This window comes from Desmodus rotundus, chromosome 3 (genome assembly GCF_022682495.2).
Source record: "Desmodus rotundus isolate HL8 chromosome 3, HLdesRot8A.1, whole genome shotgun sequence".
NCBI classification, from domain to species: Eukaryota; Metazoa; Chordata; class Mammalia; order Chiroptera; family Phyllostomidae; genus Desmodus; species Desmodus rotundus.
In genome coordinates this window covers 34,896,397-34,919,302 of record NC_071389.1, presented here as the reverse complement: position 1 = coordinate 34,919,302, position 22,906 = coordinate 34,896,397, and the positions used below count along the sequence as shown (strand labels likewise).

Below are 22,906 nucleotides of genomic sequence, written 5' to 3'. Positions count from 1 at the left end.
TACACTAAAAGGGTTGAGGGTTCGATTCCTGGTCAGGGCACACACATAGGTTGTGCGTTTAATCCCCGGTTGGCATACATACGGGAGGCAACTGATCAATGTTTCTCACTCACATCCATGCTTCTCTCTCTCTCTCACTCTCTCTCCCTCCCTCCCTCTTTCCCTCTTTACCTTCATCTCTAAAATCAATAAACATATTAAAAAATTTTAAATCAATAAAAATAAAAATACAAAATCCCCTTCCTTCCTAGTTTATATAGCTCTTCTTTAAAAAAAGAAAGAAAGCTAGTAAGTTGATGTGCTACTAGCAAACAATTTAGGGAGAGCTAAGCAATATCAATTATTCTTATGATCTTGTCACAAAAATTTATACTCTTCAACTCTATTTTGTATTAAGGATATATGGAAGAAAAGACAAAATTGTGTGTACATGTGTATAAAAAGTTCCAGAATGTCTAGCACAATAGCAAAAGTACTACAGCAAAACTGGAATGGATTCTACGTGTAATATTCAATTTCTCAAGAATTAAAAAAATGTAAACTAAATCACAAACATTTCTTAAATTGAAAGAACACCACCTGTATGGCACACCTTGCACACCGTGGTCAGGGTTGAGTCCCACAATCAGCCAGCCTGAGTGTTGTTCCCACACACAAACAGAAATAAACAGAAATAAACAGGCCAATAACAATTAAGACTCAATTATAACAGAAGGGCCCACACAACCCACACAAGGGACATTCCTTGAGCACCCACCTCAGGGGATCAAGGAGACTGTACCACTGGACCTCAAAGAACACCTACTACATAAGGTCACCACACAAAGACAGGGAGTCACAGCAGATCTATCTAATAAATAGAAACAAAGACAGACCATCAAAATGAGGAGACAAAGAAACAGGCCCCAAACAAAAGAACAGGAGAAATATCCAGAAAAGGAGCTAAATAAAATGGAGGCAAGCAATTTATCTGATGTAGAATTCAAAGTAATAGTTATAAGAATATTCAACAGCATGAAAAAAAGCATAGAAACCATAAAAAAAATTGGAAATGAAGAATATGATATCGAAAATAAGGAATACACTGGGAGGAATAAACAGTAGGTTGCATGAAGCAGAGGATCAAATCAGCAATTTGAAGACAAGGTAGAAAAAACCACCCAATCAGAGCAACAAAAAGAAAAAAGAATTTTAAAAAATAACAGTTTAAAGGGTCTCTGGGATAATATGAAGTATAACAACATCCACATCATAAGAGTACTGGAGAACAAGGTATTGAGAACCTATTTGAAGATATAATGACTGAAAACTTCCCTAAGCTGGTGAAGAAAAAAGACATACAAGACCAGGAAGTACAGAGAGTCCCAAACAAGATGGACTCAAAGAGACCCACACCAAGACACATTATAATTAAAATGGCAAAAGTGAAAGAGAAAGAATCTTAAAAGCAGCAAGAAAAAGACAGTTACCCACAAGGGAGTTCCCATAAGATTGTCGCTGATTTCTCAACAGAAACATTTCAGGCTGGAAGAGATTGGCATAAAATATTCAAAGTGATGAAAAGCAAAGGCCTACAACCAAGACTACTTTACCAACCAAAGCCTATCACTTAACATTGAAGGAGAAATAAAGAGCTTCCCAAACAAGAGAAAGCTAAAGGAGTTTGTTACCACCTAACAAGTATTACAAGAAATGGTAAAGGGACTACAAGAAGAACAAAAAAGAAGGGTAGAGGAGAGGGAAGGGGAAGAGGAGGGGAAGAACAAGAAAAAACAATGGAGGAACATAGTTAAAAGAATAAAATGGTAATAAATATGTACCTATTAATAATCACTTTAAATGTAAATGGCTTTAATGCCCCGATCAAAAGGCATAGGATAGCTGAATGCATAAGAAAACAAGACCCATATATATTCTGTCTCCAAGAGAGTTTGAAAGATACACATGGAGTGGAAGTAAAGGATGGAAAAAGATATTTCATGCTAATGGAAAGGGAGAAAAAGCTGGGGTAGCAATACTTTTCTGACAAAATAGACTTTAAAGCAAAAGCTACAGTAAGAGACCAAGGATACTACATAATGATAAAGGGAGCATTCCAACAAGAGGATATAACCCTTGTAAACATTTATGCACCAAACATAGGAGCACCTAAATATGTAAAGCAAATCTTGATAGACAAAAAGGGAGAGATCAATACTAATAGAGTCATAGTAGGGGGTTTTAACATCCCACTGACAATAAATAGATCTTCCAGACAGAAAATCAACATGGAAATGGCAGCCATGAATGACACAACAGATCAGATGGATTTAATTAATATCTTCAGAGCATTTCACCCCAAAGCAGCAGAATATACATTTTTTTCAAGTACACAAGGATAGACCACGTTAGGACACAAAACAAATCTCAATAAATTTAAGAAGACTGAAACAATATCAAGTATCTTCTCTGACCATAATGCTATGAAACTAGAAAATAATCACAAGAAGAAAACCAAAAAACGCACAAAGACATTAAAGCTAAACAACATGTTACTAAACAATGAATGGGTTAACAATGGGATCAAGTTAAAAATCAATATACCTTGACACAAATGAGAATACAACAACCCAAAATCTACGGGACACAGCAAAAGCAGTCCTAAGAGGAATATGCATAGCATTACAGGCCTATCTTAAGAAGCAAGAAAAATCTCACATAAAGTTTAATTTTACACTTAAAGGAACTTAAAAAGAGACAACAAACAAAGGCCAAAGTGAGTAGAAGGAAGAAAATAAAGATCCGAGCAGAAATAAAAAAAGTTAAATCTAAAAAACAAGACAAAAAAAATCAATGAAACCAAGAGCAGTTCTTTGAAAAGATAAACAAGATTAACAAACCTTTAACCAGACTCATATAAAAAAGAGAGCCCTGACCAGTGTGGCTCAGTCGGTTGGGCGTCGTCCTGCAAAGTGAAAGGTCACCAGTTCGATTCCTGGTCAGGGCACATGCCTGGGTTGCAGGTTCAGTTCCTGGTCAGGGTGCATACAAGAGGCAACCAATTGATGTTTCTCTCCCTCTCTTTCTCTCTCCCTTCCCCTCTAAATAAATAAATAAAAATAAAAAATGAAACTATACCACTTTCTCACACCATATGCAAAAATAAACTCAATAATGGATTAAAGACTTAAATGTTAGATTCAAACCCATAAAAATTCTATAAGAAAACCTAGGCAGGAAAATTTCAGACATTTCTTGTAGCAGTATTTGTTCTGATATATCTCCCAGGGCTAGGGAAAAAAAAGAAAAAATAAATAAATGGGACTAAATCAAACTAAAAAGATTTTGAACGTCAAAGGAAACCACCAAAAAAATGAAAAGACAACTTACTGAACGGAAGTACATATTTGCTAGTACATCTGATAAGGTGTTAATTAATATCCAAAATTTATAAAGAAGTTTAAAAACTCAATACCAAAAACCCAAACAATCCAATTAAAAATGGGCAAAGGACCCAAATAAAGACTTCTACATAGAGGACATACGGATGGCCAATAGACATATGAAAAGATGCTTAACATCACTAATCATCAGAAAAATGCAAATTAAAACCACAATTAGATATCACCTCACACCTGTCAGAATGGCTATCATCAATGAATCAATAAACAGCAAGTGTTGGTGATGATGTGGAGAAAAAAAACCCTCATGCACTATTGGTGGGAATGCAGATTGATGCAGCCACTGTAGAAAGCAGTATGGAATTACCTCAAAAAATTAAATATGGAACTTCCTCCTGACCAGCAATTCCACTTCTGGGAATTTATTCAAAGAAACCCAAAACACTAATGTGAAAGGATATATGCGCTCCTATGTTCAATACAGCATTATTTACAATCACCAAGATTTGGAAGCAGCCCAGGTGTCCATCAGTAGATGAGTGGATAAAAAGGCTGTGGTATATTTACATAATGGAATATTACTTGGCTGTAAAAAAAAGAAGGAAATCTTACCCTTTGCATGGATGGACCTGGAGAGTATTATGCTAAGAGAAATAAGCCAGGCAGAGAAAGACAAATACCATTTGATTTCACTAACATGTGCAATCTAATGAACTAACAAGCAAAGTAGTGACAGATTCATAGATAAGGAGAAAGCTGACTGCCGTTGCGGGTGTGGGGGGCTGGGGGTGGAAAGATTACACAAAAAAGAAAAAAAGAGAGACAAAACTCATGGACACAGGCAACAGTGTGGTGATTATGTGAGGGAAGGGAGGGCAGAGGGAGATGGAGGAGAATATGGGGGGATAAATGGTATAGGTGAAGACTTAGGGTGGTGAACACACAATACAGTGTACAGATGACGTGTTGTAGAAATGTGCACCTGAAACCTGTATAATTGTTAACCAGTGTCACCCCAATAAATTCAATAAAAGAAAAAAAGAATAACTTCCCTATTTCAAACAACTCCATTAACTAAGTAAGTGTCAATATATAAACCACAAAGTTAACACTTCCTCAATTCTTATGTTTATGAAAACTGATTCAGCTTAAATCTTGGCACTAAAAAAAGCTTTTACAAACACTAATAATCAGCAAAGTCATATTTTACTTAGAACTAGAACTGGGTGATCGAAAGTTATTTATTATGTCACCTCAAACACTTTATATTTCCCTTATTAATTTCTAATTTAGCATTACAAAATGAGCATGCTAGATTTCTGAGCTGATACACACAACTTACCTTCCCACATGCTCTGCAATGGTGCCTCCTTTTGGTGAAAGTAAACCTGGCTTCACATTTCATGCAATTTGGAGCCTGAGAATCTGGTACCCATACTGGAGCCACCTCACCCAGAGTGGTAAATGGCTTTCTGGCAGAAATTCCAAACTGACCAGCTCTGAGATCATTATCAGGGCTATCTGGAGCTAATACAAGGCACGGTCTACTAGATATCCCAGACTCATAACTTTCTAAATGTTCCCCATTTGTATCAGCAATAGAAATGTTTCCCAAAGAGGTATTGCATACATTGGTTGCTGAGTTTTCCCCTGTTTTTGCTTTCCCAAGAACATCATTTTTGTTTTTAATAGTATTTCCATTGTTTGCAGGAAGGTCATTTTGTAAATGGTCTGATAATGGCTTTGGAATTTGAAGTTTAAGATTAGAAGGTTGCTTTGGTCTTGCACCACCAAATGGAACACTGATAGATTGCAGGTTTGCTACTATCTTGGGTGAAGACTGCCCAAACACTGATGGAACTTGGCTTGAGAAATTGTGTAAATAATTTTTCTTCATTAGGTCACCAGTGCTGTTTAAAAGTAGTCCACTCCCTTCTGTGACTTCATTTCCTCTCTGTTCATAAATATTCGAGTAGCATTCTGATTTGCTCTCCTCTATTTCCTTTTCTTCTGTTACTGAATCTTCTTTGGAGGGTAAAGTCTTTGGAACAAAACAAACGGGGCTCTGCATTCCATAGGAATCACAACAATTAGAAGTATTTGCTGCTGGTGTATCCATAACAGTAGAGAAATCACATCCTTTACTTTCATTCATGATAGTTCCTTTTAAATCTAGACCTGCTTCTGCCCTTCTATCACACTCTCCTCCACTATCACTGTAAGTGTCCTCAGGCTGATTCATCTGCAGAAACTTCTCATTTTCTTTATTTACTTGGCTGTCATTCATCTCGTTTAGTTTAGTCAATTTCCAACTAGTCATCTCCTGAGATTCAGAAAAATGCTCTGTCATATTAAGAAGTTCTGTAGTGCCAAGAATTTCTTCATGCTCACAGCCTTCATTTTCATCAGCTCTAACTTCACTGGGTACAAGGCAATCTGAGGACTGTTCACAGTTACCATCCTTTCCAGATCTATTATGCATATCTGGTTTGAGAAGTAAAGGTAAACCAGACTGGACGGGTTCTTCATTTGCTATCTCCTCTGTTGGCTCTTTTTTCATCAAAATCCCCTCACTATAATGGGAAAAGGAGTTTAGATTCCCTAAATCTGTCCTAGGAGAGCTGGTTTTGTCAGTGAAAACCTCATCTGGTATACAGTTCTCTTGGTTTTTAACAGCAGGATCTTCGTCTGTTCCCTGGGATGAGATTATTGAATCAATTGTTAAATTTGTAACCACAGACATGGAGGGATCTCTACCTATATTTTCATCATCCTTTACTTGTGAAGGGGAACAGATACTGGCTGGATTATCAGATGAAGTAGTACATATATGTTTAACAGAATCCCCCTCTGCATTTGGTCTATTCAACAGATCCATTTGTTTCTCTGAGTTCATATCTTTTTCAGTGGACCCATTTATATTAAAACTAAATTGATCAGTTTGTCTGTTTTCATCATCCAGTGAACAGCTAAACGCATCCATGAGGGATTGACTATTATAATTATTACAATCCTGCAAATCACTTGGTAATGTCCTTTTATCACAGTTATGCATGACGGCTACAACAAGAACATTCTTCTCATCTGGCAGACAAGCTAGGTTTCCACATTTCTTCTCTCCCACTTCAACAGTACTGCATTGATCATCTTGATTACAGTTCCTCTTAATTAACTGATCTTCTGCAATGGCATTTTCACCAATCCACATTGTGTTGCTCTCTGGATTCAGATTACAGTCCTGCCCATTAGCACAATGGTCTTCTTCCTCCGTGGTCAGAGGAGCTGAATGAGCCAGGGAGAAGACTTTCAGTTGTGACTGTGACTCATTAGAAACTGCAGGTTCATTCACTCTGGCCAATGCAGGGCTAAATGACAGTAGGTGAGATGGGGGATCTAGAAGCTTACTCCATTTTGTATCCAATAAGAAAGGAGAAACTGTTTCATCTGAAAAAAGTAAATAATTACAGTAAGTTTTCTGGTAACATTGGAAAATCTAGGACTAAGTTAGTCAACTACTTTTGCAAATATAGTCTGAAAATAAGATATCCCTAGGATATAAAGTTTCTAATTCATAGCTAAGAATAAGAAAATACATATAATTGTTCCCTCTACTATATGTCACTGAGTAGTAATATCCCAGAACATTCTCAACAACAAAAGAATTCTACCTCAATCTAGCAATATAATTCAAGTAGTTCTCAGGCTGTACGTTGGGGTAGTAGGGCACCAGTTTTAGGAAAGGCCTCGGATTGGATGAGCACAACATGGAGTGAGGACTAATGCAAGGAGGGAAAAAATGAGAACAGTGATGAAGATGGTAGTAACTAAATGGGAAGGAAATGAAAGGAATTTTCTGTGGAGACAGAATGTTCTATTATGTACATCATGACTGAAATCAGATTACATGAATATATATCTATTTGTCAAAAATGTACAGTTAAGATCTGTACATTTCAATGTGTGTAGATTTTAAAAACAGTTAAAAAAAAGAACCATAATAAAGCAGGAAGAGATAAATGGTTGAAGATATAAATGAACCAAAAATGGCAGCATGCCCTGGCTGGTGTGGCACAGTTGGTTGGGTGTCATCTGGCAAACCGAAAGGTCACCAGTTCAATTAGCAGTCACGGCACATGCTTGGGCTGCAGGTTCAGTCCCTGGTAGGGGCACATATGGAAGACAACCAATCAATGTTTCTCCCTCTCTCTAAGAAATAAATGAATAAATTTTTAAAAAATTGCAGCATGTCAATTACTACAGAAGCTGGGTAATGGGTATGCCAGAGTTTACTATACTATTATTTACTTTATATATATTTAAAATTTGTCCATAATAAGTTAAAAAAGTATGCTACAGTATGTGAAATTTTGATCATAACTGTGTCACAATATATTAATTAGGTTCATATTTACATTATTGAGGACATTTGGCAAAAAGTAGTCCATTACTTTATTAAATCAACCTAATTATATCCTACCAATAAGCATAATTTAATTTTCCTGTTTATTTTTTTAGCAGATTATAACTGAGACAGCTATTTTCCCCAAGTTACAATGCAATGTGTATATTTAATTAAAGAAGAAATAATACACTTATTACCCTTCTTGCTTTCTTCAGTAAATCTGACAATCATAGTCCTAAAATTATACAGATACATTTTCCCCTCAGTAGTAACATTAATCTTTAATGCTCCCTTAGCACCTTCTTCATATCTTTATTAAAGCATTTGCTGCACTGTAATGAATGACTATGTTACCTTACTTTTCCAGGCAGAAACCATTTCTCTCCATAAATATAAGTCCTTACTTTGCATAGTGCCTGGTATGTAGTAGGTGGACAATAAACACATGCTAAGTGAGTATCTATCAGAGGAACATGGAAATTAAATGATAGCTCTGGCCTCCAAGAAGTACATAATCTAGTTAGGAAAATAAGAGATAGAGTCCTGGCTGGTGTGGCTTAGTGGTTGAGTGCTGGCCTGTGAATTAAAGGGTCACTGGGGACTTCCAGTCTAGGGCACATGCCTGGGTTTCAGGCCAGGTCTCCAGTAGGCGGCGTGTGAGAGGAAACCACATATTGATGTTTCTCTCCCCCCTTTTCTCCCTCCTTTCCCCTATCTCTAAAAAATAAAATAAAAAAACCTTTAAAATAATGTAAATCTTTTAAAATTTGGTTTGAAATAAATCTTTATTTTACTGGTCAATCAACATTCAACGAGCTATTTTTCTTAGTTCAGGAAATATAATCACACATTTTAAAGCTTTTCTTGGCCATAAATTGTTCATATATAACAGAGGAGAGTTTGGGCTCTAGCACCAAATTGCCTGCATTCTAATCCTGCCACTTCTTAGCAAAGTAACTTTGGGGAAGTTGCTTGACCTCTTTTTGCCTCTATTCTCATCTGTAAAATGTAAATAACATCTACTTTCATGGGATTATTTCACAGACAAAATAATAAAATCCATGTAAATGGTTTAACATGATATCTCAGTGATTAAACATGTTAGTTATTACTCTGGATATTAATATAATATTATTATTAAGTCATTGGACCTGATTTTACTTTTTAAAAAAGTACTGAATCCTCTTATAACCCGACATTCTCTACATCATAAGCACATTCATATACCTTTGCCAAAGTAAATTCTCACCTTCGTTTTGTTCAAATTCATCTAAAACCTTATCCAGGTTGTAAGCTTCTGCTTGGAAGTAATTCTCCATCAGTGAGGAAACGCCACTCAAGAGACTTGTTTAAATCTATAAAGACCAAACTAGTATTACACTTTCAATTGTTAAAATATAATTTATAGACAAAACAAATGATACAAAAGGTCCCTCTTTAGGACTTTTTACCCAACTGCCTCCAACAGATCCCTCCCTATCCCCAAAATTCTACATCTTTCAGCTCTTAGCTTACTTTCACAGGGAAACCTTCCCTGAAACCCTAGAAAAGGTTAATTCTCCTTATAATTTCTCATAGCACCCCACTTTTTCCTTTATAACAATCTAAAAGTATAGATTGGTGTCATTATTTCATTAATATCAATTGTTCCCACCAGTCTGCAGACACCACAAAGACATATACACTAGACTTTGTCCACCAAGTGATTAGCAGAGAACCTAACGTAGTACCTTTTCAATAAATACCTGTGAGCCCTGGCGGGTGTGGCTCAGTGGATTGAGTGCCAGCCTGAAAACCAAAGGATTGCCAGTTTGATTACCAGGCAGGGCACATGCCTGGGTTTCCAGTAGGGGGTGTGTGAGAGGCAACCACACATTGATGTTTCTCTCCCACTCTTTCTCCCTCCCTTCCCCTCTCTCTGAAAATAAATAAAATCTTTTAAAAAATAAATAAAGTTACTGTCTTTAAAAAAAAAAGAAGAACAGAGACAGAATCATGGATACAGAGAGCATTTTGCTAGATATGAAGGGGGGTCTTGGGAATGGGTGAAGATGCGAGGGGATTAAGAAGTACAACTTGGTAGTTACAGAACAGCCATGGGGATGTAAAGTACAGCATAGGAAATGGAGTAGCCAAAGAACTTACATACATGACCCATGGACATGAACAATGGTGTGGGACTGCCTGAGGGGAGTGGCGGGTGGAGGGGGCAAGGAGGAAATATTGGGACAACTGTAATAGCATAATCAATAAAATATAACTTTTTATAAAAGAAAGAAGTGTTGTGTTATCTGCAACTAACTTTTGAGTGACTTAGGAAAAAATGTGTGAGTCTGTGTATGAAGGACAGAGGGAAAAAAGAAGGAGAGGAGGGAGAGAGGTGCTAAAAATGAGGCAAATGGTAAAAACTGATGAATCTAGGTAAAGGATTTATGAGTCTTCATTGTACTACTGAATTTTTCTATAGGCTTGAAAGTTTTCAAAAGAAAAGAGTGTAATGAGCTCGTAGTGGAAGCATTCCTTTCCACTGTGAATATAGACAAAATAGATTATTTTTTAATGTTTATACATTCAAATTCAAAAGTGAGAAAAAGAAATATAGAAATGCCATAAAGCAGGAGGAAATCAAGACACAGTAATAAGAGAGAACTGAATGGTGGCAGTCCACAGACAGCAACCTTCAGGGATTTGAAAGCTAGCAGGATTTGAAAATTATTCCCTGCAAACTTATTGAAGTTTCTGCAATGAAGGGAGACAGACCAGACTATCTGCTCAAAACCAAGAGCTGGGGAAAAACTGCCCCAAGCGGCCCCTATACTCAACAATGAAGCAGGATGAAACAGAGTGCCAATAATATGACCATTCAGAAATTAGAATGCCTACCCTTCCTCTCACTCATGATTGGGAATGATAATAATTCTTCACATTCATAAACATAACACGGCTTATCTCTATGCTTACTCAGCTCTTCCTGAGACATAATCAGTTTCTGAAACCAACCTCATCCATACATCCTCTACCCCACTACCATTTTCTACCCATTACATTGTCAAACATGATTTCTAGTCAGGAAAAAGTCAATGATTCCTGCTCTACAAGAATAAAATACTTCCAATTTTCTGCTTCAAACTATTGCTCTTCATCAGTAGTCTAAAAATACAAAATAATATAATTAAATCTATATTTCTGATTCCCTGCCCCCAGATTAGCTTTACTTGTTGAACTCTTGCATGATGACTAAGAAATATAAATGACATTAATTGGGTGGATTACTATTATTTGTTTTTAACAATATTGTTCATATCCATGTTCTTTTTCATGGTGAAATTACCTTTCTATGCTCAAGGCAGAAGTTGACTCTAAAAGTGAGAAGCCAAGCACAGGCAGAGAAATTAGCATTTTGACATAATTCAACAGTAATTTAAAAATAACCTTTTGTTCTGAATTTAGGTCAAATTTTTCCTAAAACTACACTCCTGATTTAACAAGAAGTAGTGTTATAAACGAAGCAAGCAGCATATATACATGAGCATTGTTTTCTATAGATCTAGTTGTTTTCTCAAGCTCTAAGAAAAATAAGAACATTGGTTTCCTTACCTTTTTCCCCTTATACACGTGATAAGAAACAGACTTCTCTGTGCTTACTCATGATGCCTGCTGAGCTACCACCCAGTCCTGCTGATTCAGTCTGCTCTGTTTGATCCTAAAGAAAAAACACATTGCTCAGTACATTTGCTAAAGCAATAAGCCCTAATTTTCTTCATATAAACCTATCATAGCCAGACAAATAAAAGCTATGGGGCTTAAACAATAAATTAAAATCACATCTTCAGATTTAAAGATGTGGCCAGCATATAATGGAACGCAGCATTTTATTGTCTAAAAAGGCCAATAGGTAAATGTTTCAACGAACAGTTAAGAATTTGTGCACACTTATATTCAATAGATAATATAGAGTGAAACATCGAGGTAGGCACTTTCTACCCAATGTCTTTATGTAAATTCATAAAAATACCACTGGTTTTATATTACAGTAGGCCCTTCAAGTAACCTAAGCTAACAAAACTGTTGCATCACAAGAAAGTCCTCTGCTCGTGTGATTTTTTTTCTACCTATACAAAATTCTTAAAATGAGATTCAAAAGCTTCCTGCTAAGATTTTTATTGCCAAACAACTGTTTTTCCTCTAAATGGAGTTTCATGATTCCAGACCTTTTCTGTTTAGAAACAATGATTCTATTAACCCAATTTTAACTTATACTATCAGGGGTATGCAAAAGACAAAGCTTTCTCAAATGTTATATCCTTCTTCTGAATATATGACAGTATCTATGAAGTTAGAGTAGTCCGACAAATGCCTATAGAAGTACTCAGATAATCTGAAGTTCTTTAAAAGCCTAATTTAGCCTTGAACAAGATTAGTAGTTGAACTAATCAGAATAAAACTAAGGCCCTGGCTGGTGTGGCTCAGTGGACTGAGTGCCGGCCTGCAAACTAAAGGGTAGATGGTTGATTCCTGTTCAGGGCATATGACTGGGTTGCGGACCAGGTCACCAGTTGGGGGCGCAAGAGAGGCAACCACACATTGATGTTTCTCTCCCTCTTTCTCCTTCCCTTCCCCTTTCTCTAAAAATAAATATATAAACTTAGACTTTTGGCCAAGATGGAGGCATAGGTAGATACACTGTGCCTCCTCCCACAGCCAAAAGAAGGACAACAATAAATTTTAAAACAAAAAACAACTGGAACTGCCAGAAAATCAAACTGTATGAAAGTCGGACAACCAAGGAGTTAAAGAAGAAACATTCATCCAGACCAGTAGGAGGGGCGGAGACAGGCAGCCAGGGTGGAGAAGACTTGCAAAAAAGCGATGGCTGGAAGACCGGGGCGGGCCACAGCTGGCAGAGTGGGCAGTCCCACATTTGTGTGTGGATAAACTGGGAGAAAGAACTGGGGACAGAGACAGACTATGAAACCCAGGGTACCAGCATGGGGAAATAAAGCCTCAAAACCTCTGAATGAAAAACCCTGTGGGAGTTGCAGTGGCGGGAGCAACTCCAGCCTCACAGAGAGTTCATTGGAGAGACCCACAGGGTCCTAGAACATACACAAACCCACCCACCCAGAAATAAGCACCAGAAGAGCCCAATTTGCTTGTGGGTTGTAGAGGAAGTTAATGAAAGCTGACCAAGAGCTGAGTAAACAGCATTGTTTCCTCTTGGACCCCTCCCCAACATAGAGCACCACAATGTACCCATGTAGGTTGCCCCACCCTGGCAAATACTTAAGACTCCACCCCTTACTACCTAACAGGTGTGCCTAGACAAAAAAAAAATGGCCCAAATGAAAGAACAGATCAAAGCTCCAGAGAAAAAAACAACTAAGGGATGAAGAGATAGCTAATGTATCAGATGCAGAGTTCAAAACACGATAATAATCAGGATGCTCACAGAAATGGTTGAGTATGATTGCAAATAAAGAAAAATGTAAAGAATATGAAAAGTGAAATAAATAAAAATATACAGGGAGCCAACAGTGAAGGGAAGGAAACTGGGACTCAAATCAACGATTTGGAACAGAAGGAAGAAATAATCATTCAAGCAGAACAGAAAGAAAAAAAACAAGAATTCGAAAAATGAGGAGAGGCTTAGGAACCTCTGGGACAACTTTAAATGTTCCAACATCTGAATCATAGGGGTGCAAGAAGGAAAAGAGGAAGAGCAAGAAATTGAAAACTTATTTGAAAAATAATGAGGGAGAACTTCCCCACTCTGGCAAAGGAAACAGACTTCAAGGAAGCTCAGGGAGTCCCAAAGAAGCTGGACCCAAGGAAGCACACACCAAGGCACATCATAATTACATTATCCAAGATTCAAGGAGAGATTCTTAAAAGTAGCAAGAGAAAAGGAGACAGTTACCTACAAAGGAGTTCCCATAAGACTAGTAGCTGATTTCTCAAAAGAAACCTTACAGGCAAGAAGGGGCTGGGAAGAAGTATTCAAAGTCATGAAAGGCAAGGACCTACATCCAAGATTACTGTACCCAGCAAAACTATCATTTAGAATGGAGGGGAAGATAAATTGCTTCCCAGATAAGGTCAAGTTAAAGGAGTTCATCATCACCAAGCCCTTATTATATGAAATGTTAAAGGGTTTTATCTAAGAAAAATAAGATGATCAAAATTATGAACAGCAAAATGACAACAAATCACAACTATCAACAACCAAACCTAAAAAAAACATAAACAAAAACAAACTAAGCAAACAACTAGAACAGGAACAGAATCATAGAAATGGAGATCACATGGAGGGTTATGAGCGGGGAGTTGGAGGGGGGAGAATAGGGGAAAAGGTACAGGGAATAAGAAGTATAAATGATAGGCACAAAATAGACAGGGGGAGGTTAAGAATAGTATAGAAAATGGATAAGCAAAAGAACTTATATGTATGACCCATAGACATGAACTAAGGGGGAAGAATGTGGATTGGAGAGGGGAGTGCAGGACAGAAGGGAAAAAAATGGGAAAAATGGGACAACTATAATAGCATAATCAATAAAATATATTTAAAAATATATAAAAATAAGTGAATAAAAATTAAAGAAGAATAAAACTAAGAATCTCATATTATCTGTATAAAATATCTATATATAGAAGTAACACCTGCTTGAGTGTGGTTGGTAGGGTAATAATATGGGTGTAATAATTTATAGTTTTAATTTGAACATTTCACCTAAAATGTCATATGGTGTGCCTGAGTGTGATACTATTATGTTACAGAATTACATGCTTATGATTTTGTAATAAAAGATTTTGTAATAAAAGGCGTGTTATTTGTGTCAAACCCTGTATAGTCACAGAATTTTCAGAATAAGAAAGTATGTTAGAGATGATCTAATAAACCTCACTTAATTTTAAAGATAAACTGAGGCACTAAAAGATACTTCCTGACATTACAAACATGATTCCATTATCTGTTGTGAAAATTACTTACTAAAAAATAAGAGGATGAGAAAAAGCCTAAAATTCCAGAAAGCAATAGAAAAAATGCAATGAAAATCACTGGTGAGAGATTTTCCTGTTTTGAGAACTTGAAAAAAATAAGTACATGCTACATACTCTAAATGAGAAGAGCTGCGGATACTGAGAAATAGACATATTTATCAAAAAGAACTAAATCACATCAGAAGTATGAAAAAGCAGCGTGGAGTAGAAGTACCAAAGCCAAAACGAGAATGAGGCGGCAAAAATCAGGTTCGCCCCTCTAATACCTACCTAACTGAAGATTTTTTGAAAGAAATAAAATTAACTATATAGATTCAAAGTCAAATCCTGTGTGTGTGTGCATATGTATATTTTAATGTGTGAGACAATCCAAAAATACCATGTAACTATCCCAAACATCAGAAGTTTTTGGGTTTTGTTTTTTTTTAACCATATCCCTTTAACCTTCTAGCTTCAGCTGCAAAACCTCAAGCCTGGTTAAGTCCAAATGTCTACAATCCCCCAAGTAGCCTAAATATAGGTGAATGAAAATCACACAGATGGTGACTGGTCTCAACTTTACAATTATGACTTCACACTACATTTTCCTCAGTCATTCTGCTTTCAACCCAAAACCTCATGTCCACCTTCAGCTATGTCTAGGATGTCTATCTTCCCCACTAGACTGTAAGAGTTAACTGAGAACAAGGGCTATGTCTTCCTTCTATGTAACCCATGGTATACCACACAATGCTTAACAAATGCTTCATGAAGAAATAAACTGCGTGAAGTTAATAATTCCATATTTAAGTAATCAACTTCATGATAAAGATTCCTTCCTCCCTAAGAAAAAAGTATTTGTGAATGTGTGCCATAGATGAGAGGAACAGTAAGCAAATGCAGGACAGAAACAAAAAACAGAGAAATTCTCTGGTGGGAGAGAGAAAAAAGTAACAAGGACTTAAATAGTAGGGAAATTTTATCATTATTATATAATCACAGACCTTCTGATACAATAATTACCCTTCTAGGTATTTATCTTAAAGAAGTAATTGGATAAATAGAAAAGATACAGAATAAGTTAGTTAGATTGATATTTAAAATAGTAAAATATTGGGAAAAATCTAAATGTCAAATGAAAGGAGCAATTTACAAAATGGTGCAAATGGTAAGACTCCATATTTGGAGAAAAACTTAAAAGACTTAAAAAAATATACACCAAAATATAATGGAGAATCTCTCAATAGTATTTGGGTGATTTACATTGTTTTCAAGCCTCTATAGTCCTAATTTTTCTTAGGATAAATGTACATTATTTGTTAATAAAAGGAAAGAGAACTAAAGATATGTGAATATCAATAAATAAAAACCCAAGCTACTTAAATTTTTACCTTCAAGTATGAAAACTGAAAAAGGAAGAAAATAAGAAAGACAAGGTTTTAAAAAACCCTTGGTGTCCACTGGATTTGGGGGTCCAATGGATAATCCATTAGATTATCTCCCTGGGATACATAATTTTTAATTATAATATGGGGAAAGAGAAAGAAGAATCACCTAAAATTAAAATACCAAGATTTTATTTTAAAAACAAACATATAAGAAACAATGATGTGAATAAAACTGATGTTTAAGATGTAAGAGGCAGCCCTGGCCAGTGTGGCTCAGTTGGATGGAGGACTGTGCATTCAATTCCTGGTCAGGGAACATTGTAGATTCGATCCCCCATCCCGGCGCATATGGGAGGCAGCCAACCGATGTTTCTCTCTCTCCCTTTCTCTCTCTCTCTAAAAGCAATGAAAAAATGTCCTAAGGTGAGGATAAAATAATTTTTTTAATAGAAGATTCAAGCAATTTACAGGAATCTCTAATGTGGATGTGTTTATAACAGAAGAGATTTATGAAGGTAATTTCCAAAATCCTGGCCACGGGTTTAAAAAAAAAGGAAAAAAATGAGGAAGATAAACTAGAAGATATTCTTGGTTAAGGATTGTTTCCTATCTCGGCTCTGGGTTAAAAAAAAAAAAAAAAAGGAAAAAATGAGGAAGATAAACTAGAAAACATTCTTGGTTAAGGATTGTTTCCTATCTTGGCTCTGATTAATACTATTCACCACAGAACAAATTCCGTATCCACTTAGTAACCAAGCTTCTTAATAACATTTCCAGCAGGAAGTCTGGCAAGGAATTAAACTCAACATGTACAAAACTGCATTCAATATTCCAAAGTCCTCTTTCTTGGTTCCCTCTCCTAGTCTGAGGAGAGCTATCAAGGTAGGTGTGGCAAATTATATTTCCAAAGATGATCGCTATAATATCTCCCATTCCACATGATTTTCTTGCAAGAGTGGTGAAATCTATATCCCCTTCCTCTAAACCTGGGCAGACTTTTATGACTACCTCAACGAATAGAGAAGAACAGGAGGGGCACTATGGTTACTTCTAAGGCTAGGTCATAAAACCTAATACAGTTTCTGTCTGGTTGTCTCAGGACACTCATTCTTAGAATCCAGTTATCGTGCCAGAGAAACTAGATGGAAAGGATACATATAAGTGATCTGGCCCATAAAACCTCATAGTGTGAATGAGTAAGCCTCAAGATGACTAACTCTAGCCCCAGTCACTGTCTGACTACAACTTCATTGAAAACTCTAGGAAAGAACCACCTAGCTGAGCCCAGTCATTCTCCAGAACCACAAGAGATAATAATTAAGCTGTCTGAAGCCACTATGTTTGGTGTCGTTTATTATATGTAAAAGTAGGTTAATAATTTGTTACTCTTCAACCCAATCTTATATAAATATTCTAAAGAGTTAGAACCATAAGAGAGACAGGCAAAAAGGAAAAGCCACTGATGGCAGCTTCTCTTTTACCGAGCAATTCAGCACTGACTCCAAATTTACCAATCCCACTCAATAAAACAGCCTTTGGGCTTTTTAGAGTACAGTTTGGGAAACATCTCATTATTTAAGCAAGAAACTAAGGTGAGGGAGGGTGTCTTACCTTCTTCAATAGTAGCTTATCACAGTTTTCCTTATCTAAACAGCATACAGCACTCTACTAGTAAGTAAAGAGCTCTGGTAAATGAATTTTTTTTTATCTCATTAACTTTCCAGAACCACTCTAGTACTCCTTGTAGACTGACACCCTGGAAACTCACTTAGCTAGCCAACTCCTTTTTTAAAAAAATTATTTAATTTTAGAGAGAGGGGAAGGAAGGGAGAAAGAGAGAGATACATCGATGGTTGCCTCTCACACACCCCCATCTGGGGACCTGGCCTGCAACCCAGGCATGTGCCCTGACTAGGAATTGAACCAGTGGCCCTTTGTTTTGCAGGCTGGCTCGCAATCCATTGAGCCACACCAGCCAAGGCTTGCCAGTTCCTGAATAAGTGTATGTATCATTATCAATCTGGTTCACCAACCCAAAACTTTGAATGCCATTCTATATACTACCTCTCATTCTCCCACCTCTACATTCAATCTGATACCACATCTTGTCACTCTTGACTTTTAAATCTCTCGAGTTCATCTACTCTCTCCATTCCCACATCCCACACTATCACCATCTTTCTGTTGCCTGGATTTTTGCAAGAATCCTAAATAGTCTCCCTGTCCCATAGCCATTTTGTAGCCATCTAGTCTATTTTCTCTCTATTCAAATATAAAACACAAATTTGATTTTATTATTTTTGTACTTAACACCATTCAGTGGTATCCTAGTACCCTTAGAATAAAGTCCATACCTCTATTACAAAGCTCTGTTTGATTTGGTCTCTGCTTACCTCTCTAGTTGTGACACCTCTTTATTCTCAAATTTTTACTCTATGCACTGATAATCCTGATCATCTGAACTTTCAGTTCTCAATCTTGCCTATCCCTATTCCTCAAAACAGGCCTTCATCCTGATGCATGCTACAGTATGGATGAACTTTGAAAACGTGCTAAGTAAAAGAAGTCAGTCACAAAAGACCACGTACTATATGGTTCTATTTATATGAAATGTTTAGGATAGGCAAATCCTTAGAGATAGAAAGTAGATTCAAGGTTGCCAGGGGCTAGGGAGAGGAGGGAATAGAGAATGACTGCTAATGGGTATGGGAGTTTCTTTTGGGGGTGATGAGAATGTTCTGGAATTTGACAGTGGTAATGGTTGCACAACTCTGTGAATATACTGAAAACCATGTAATGTATACTTTAAAAGACTGAAATTTTATGGTATGTAAATTATACCTCAATAAAACTGTTGTTAACAAAACAAAACAAAACATTCCTTCACTCATTATTATTTAGGCCTGGAATACTCTGCCCCTGCCACTGTTACTTGACTAATTCGTACTTATCCTCCTTATCCTATCCTACACATCACATCTTTCGGGAAGCCCTTCTGATCTAGGTCTGGGATAGGTGCCCCTTTCTCTTATTTATCTCTACTTCCTCCATCATAGCACTTATCAACTGAATTAGGATTTTTTAAACTACTTGTCTCTCCCTTCCAGGCTACCGAGGTTTTTCAGGATAGGGACTTTTTCCATCTCACTTATCATTACATGCCTAATGCATACAAATGTTTGGCACAGAGTAAGTGCTCATAACCACTTGTGACACCAAGTAAAACAACTAAAGGGTTTACTTTCACAGCACTTCCACCTGTGCATGTCTATTTCCTTTGACAGAATGGGGAAGTTTTCCTTCATTATTTTTTTCAAATAAGTTTTCAATTTCTTGTTCTTCCTCTTTTCCTTCTGGCACTTCTATGATTCAGATGTTGGAACGTTTAAAGTTGTCCCAGAGGTTCCTAAGCCCCTCTTCCTCTCCTCATTTTTTGAATTCTTGTTTCTTCATTCTGTTCTGGTTGAATGTTTATTTCTTCCTTCTGTTCCAAATCGTTGATTTGAGTCCCAGTTTTCTTCCCTTCACTGTTGGTTCCCTGTGTATTTTTCTTTATTTCACTTTGTATAGCCTTCACTTCTTTCTCTCTTTTGCGTCTATACTCAATCATTTCTGTGAGCATCCTGATTATCAGTGTTTTGAAATCAGCATCTGACAGGTTGGCTATCTCCTTGTCACTTAGTTCTTTTTCTAGAGTTTTGATCTGTTCTTTCATTTGGGCAACAGTTCTTTGTCTCAGAGCATCTATTATGTTGTAAGGGGGGGGAGCCTTAGGTATTTACCAGGGTGGTACAACCCAAGTCACTGTGTTGTGGCACTGTATTTGGAGGAGAAGTCATAGAGGAAACAATACCACTTGCTTAGCTCTCACTGTGCTTTCAGTCACTTCCCCCTCTACCCACAAGCAAATTGGGCCCTTCTGGTACTGATTCCCAGGTAGGTGGGTTTGTGTATGTTCTAGGACCCTGTGGGTCTCCCCAGTGAACTCTCCTGTGAGGTTGGGAGTTCCTCCCGCCACTGCAACCCCCACAGGTCTTTACGGCCGGAGGTTTTGAGGCTTTAGTTTCCCGTGCTGGAACCCTGGGTTGCACAGTCTGTCTCTCTCCCCAGTTGTTTCTTCCAGCTTATCTGCATGCAAATATAGGACTGTCCAGTTGGCCAGCTGCTGCCTCACCCAGCCTGGTGTCTCCTTGCTGGGCATCCTCCCCTCCCCGGCTACCTGTCACCACCCCTCCTACCAGTCTGGATGCATGTTTCTTCTTTTAACTCCTTGGTTGTCAGAATTCCATATAGTTTGATTTTCTGGCAGTTCTGGTGGTTTTTGTTTTTAAATTTGTTGTTATCCTTCTTTTGGTTATGTGAGCAAGCAAAGCCTATCTACCTATGCCTCCATCTTCGCGGGAAGTTAAACCATGTTTTATCAAGGCTTTCTACCCATAATCACAACTCTTCAGACAGCTCCTATTAGTTTGATTACCTACCTTTAAAGAAAGAAAAGTGTGCTTCAACAATACCTATATATACATCAATGGAATATCTAGCAAAACTGAATTCCAAATCAAACAACCAACATGTAATAGACCTGCCTGCATGACGTTTAATCCAAACAAACACCTTTTATGAGCAGTCAGTCGAGGTTGGTGAAAGAGCACTGGCACAGGACACTGGAAAATCCAGGTTGGAATTCATGCTCCATCAAGCATTTAACAGCACTGCTGCTTTGAGTACGCTACTTACCCTAAGTCTCAGTTTCTTTATATTTTATAGAAAACTATACTTTGCAGGATAGTTTTTTTTATAAATTCTTCATAGAACTTAATAAGTTCTTTTTTTAAAAGTTTTTTAAATTTATTTTTAGAGAAGGGAAGGGAGGGAGAAAGAGAGAGTGAAAAACATCAATATGTGGTTGCCTCTTCCACGTCCCATACTGGGGCCCTGGCCTGTAACCCAGGCATGTACCCTGACTGGGAATCAAACCGCGACCCTTTGGTTCACAGTCTGGCGCTAAATCCACTGAGCCACACCAGCCAGGGCTTGCAGGATAGTTTTAATGATAAAGAAGAATGTGTTTATATGAAGTGCCTCATTCTGATCTGATATATAAGTGCTCAAAAATGGTAGCTATCATTATTGTCAAAAAGCAATTTGTGTGAAAGAATTAAAAGAGAAAGGCACAGTGTAATTTGAACTGTAAAGCAAACCAGCAGACTGGTTTATTTATACAATTAATACATCAGAGCTATTGGTCTTAAGTGATCAATTCAAGTCTGAACAATGAAAAGAAATACAGGAACAAAAAAGTTACCTAACTGTTCGACTTTCTGAAGAAGCTAAGTACATTTGATCCTAAAATAAAACCCTTTAAATATGAACACTCTCACTCACAGTGGCAGAAAAAAGAAATGAGATAATCTTTGAGAAGAGCTTTATTCCTGCAAATCAAGACCAAAGCACATTAAGAGAGCAGGATCTGGGAATTTGACATTGTTGCTATCCCACATTCACACAGGGCTTCAATTTCCAGGATATCAATCTGGCATCTTTCACAAACACTGAATTAGAACCTGGTGGTTGTTTCAAGCAAAAAGCACACCAGTTTAACAAATATTGGGAAACATGATGACAACAGATGTATCAAATACACATATGTATTCAAATCTCTAGAACAGCAACTGATTTAAGACTGGCTCTAAAGTAAGAAGCATGTATAATTCTCATGTTTGGAGTAATAAGACTCAAGACCATATAAACAAATGTGTATATGCATGGTATAGGGTCAGAAACTATTCAGATATGCAACATCCCTAAAGTAGCATACAGATTGTTTGTTTATGATTGAACCATTAAGTAACACTGTATCAGCCCAAGTTCATACCTCTAATTTCTAGACAACAGATTCCTACTAGATTACCTTTGTCAACAGAATTCTAAAGTTTCCTGCCTCTCACTCCATACACACACATAAATTTTTATTACAACATAAAATGCCATATTCAGGAGAAATGTATCAACCTAACCAATTTCTTAACCTGGTATGAGCTCCTGATCTAAGCTGAATGAGTCACAGATCCTTCTACACTATTCTTGAGAGAAAAAGCCGCAATCCCTGCTTTTGGATTCTGTGAAATATCCTTGTTATCCTTTAAAATGTTCCCTTTCTTCTTAAGCTTCAGTTGGTTGCTCTAACTTGCAATGAAAGTCTTAACAAATATAATTCAATATTATGATATAAACTGAGACAAACAATATCAAAATCAAAGTTTCAACCTTAACTGCATACCTAAAATTTCAAAGATCAGACACTAACTTTGATATTCTATGATCTACAAGTAGCTAATACATGACAGATAAATTCACTGGTGGTAGGGTCTTACCATTTGGATCATTCTAGGTAACAGGCTGACAGGGAGTTATAATTTGTATACCACAAACTGTGTACGTCAAGAGTGATATCAAAAGTATATGTAAAGCAGAGTTATCACTCACCACTACTAATTCAGTTACAACATGTCATATATTTTACACACCAGTACCAACTATTGGAAAACTAGCCAAATCAGTAGGTTCATAAATTGTATACCTTAATTACTTGCAGTAATATTCAATACTATCTTTGCTTCTGTCTTGACAGCTTTTTGTGGGCATTTAGAGCATTGTATTTTTCTTTTAACAATGTCAAATTTAAAAAGAGCATAACCTGAATTGTCTCAGCCAAAGCTTGGGATAACTGAGTTGGATGAAATAAGTCCATGCTC

At 37.0% G+C, this 22,906-nt stretch overlaps 1 protein-coding gene across 1 annotated transcript in view; it reads right to left on the bottom strand.

Annotated features, from left to right (window-relative positions):
- ZFYVE9 (zinc finger FYVE-type containing 9) overlaps positions 1-22,906 on the bottom strand; it is a 127,000-nt gene that overhangs the window by 73,066 nt on the left and 31,028 nt on the right. The window contains exons 2-4 of the mRNA XM_024571035.4: positions 11,380-11,485; positions 9,032-9,137; positions 4,723-6,824 (exon numbers count right to left, since the gene is read on the bottom strand). Of these exons, the coding sequence (XP_024426803.2) occupies positions 4,723-6,824; positions 9,032-9,101 (2,172 nt within the window). The 5' untranslated portion in view covers positions 9,102-9,137; positions 11,380-11,485. The remainder of the gene's footprint in view (positions 1-4,722; positions 6,825-9,031; positions 9,138-11,379; positions 11,486-22,906) is intronic.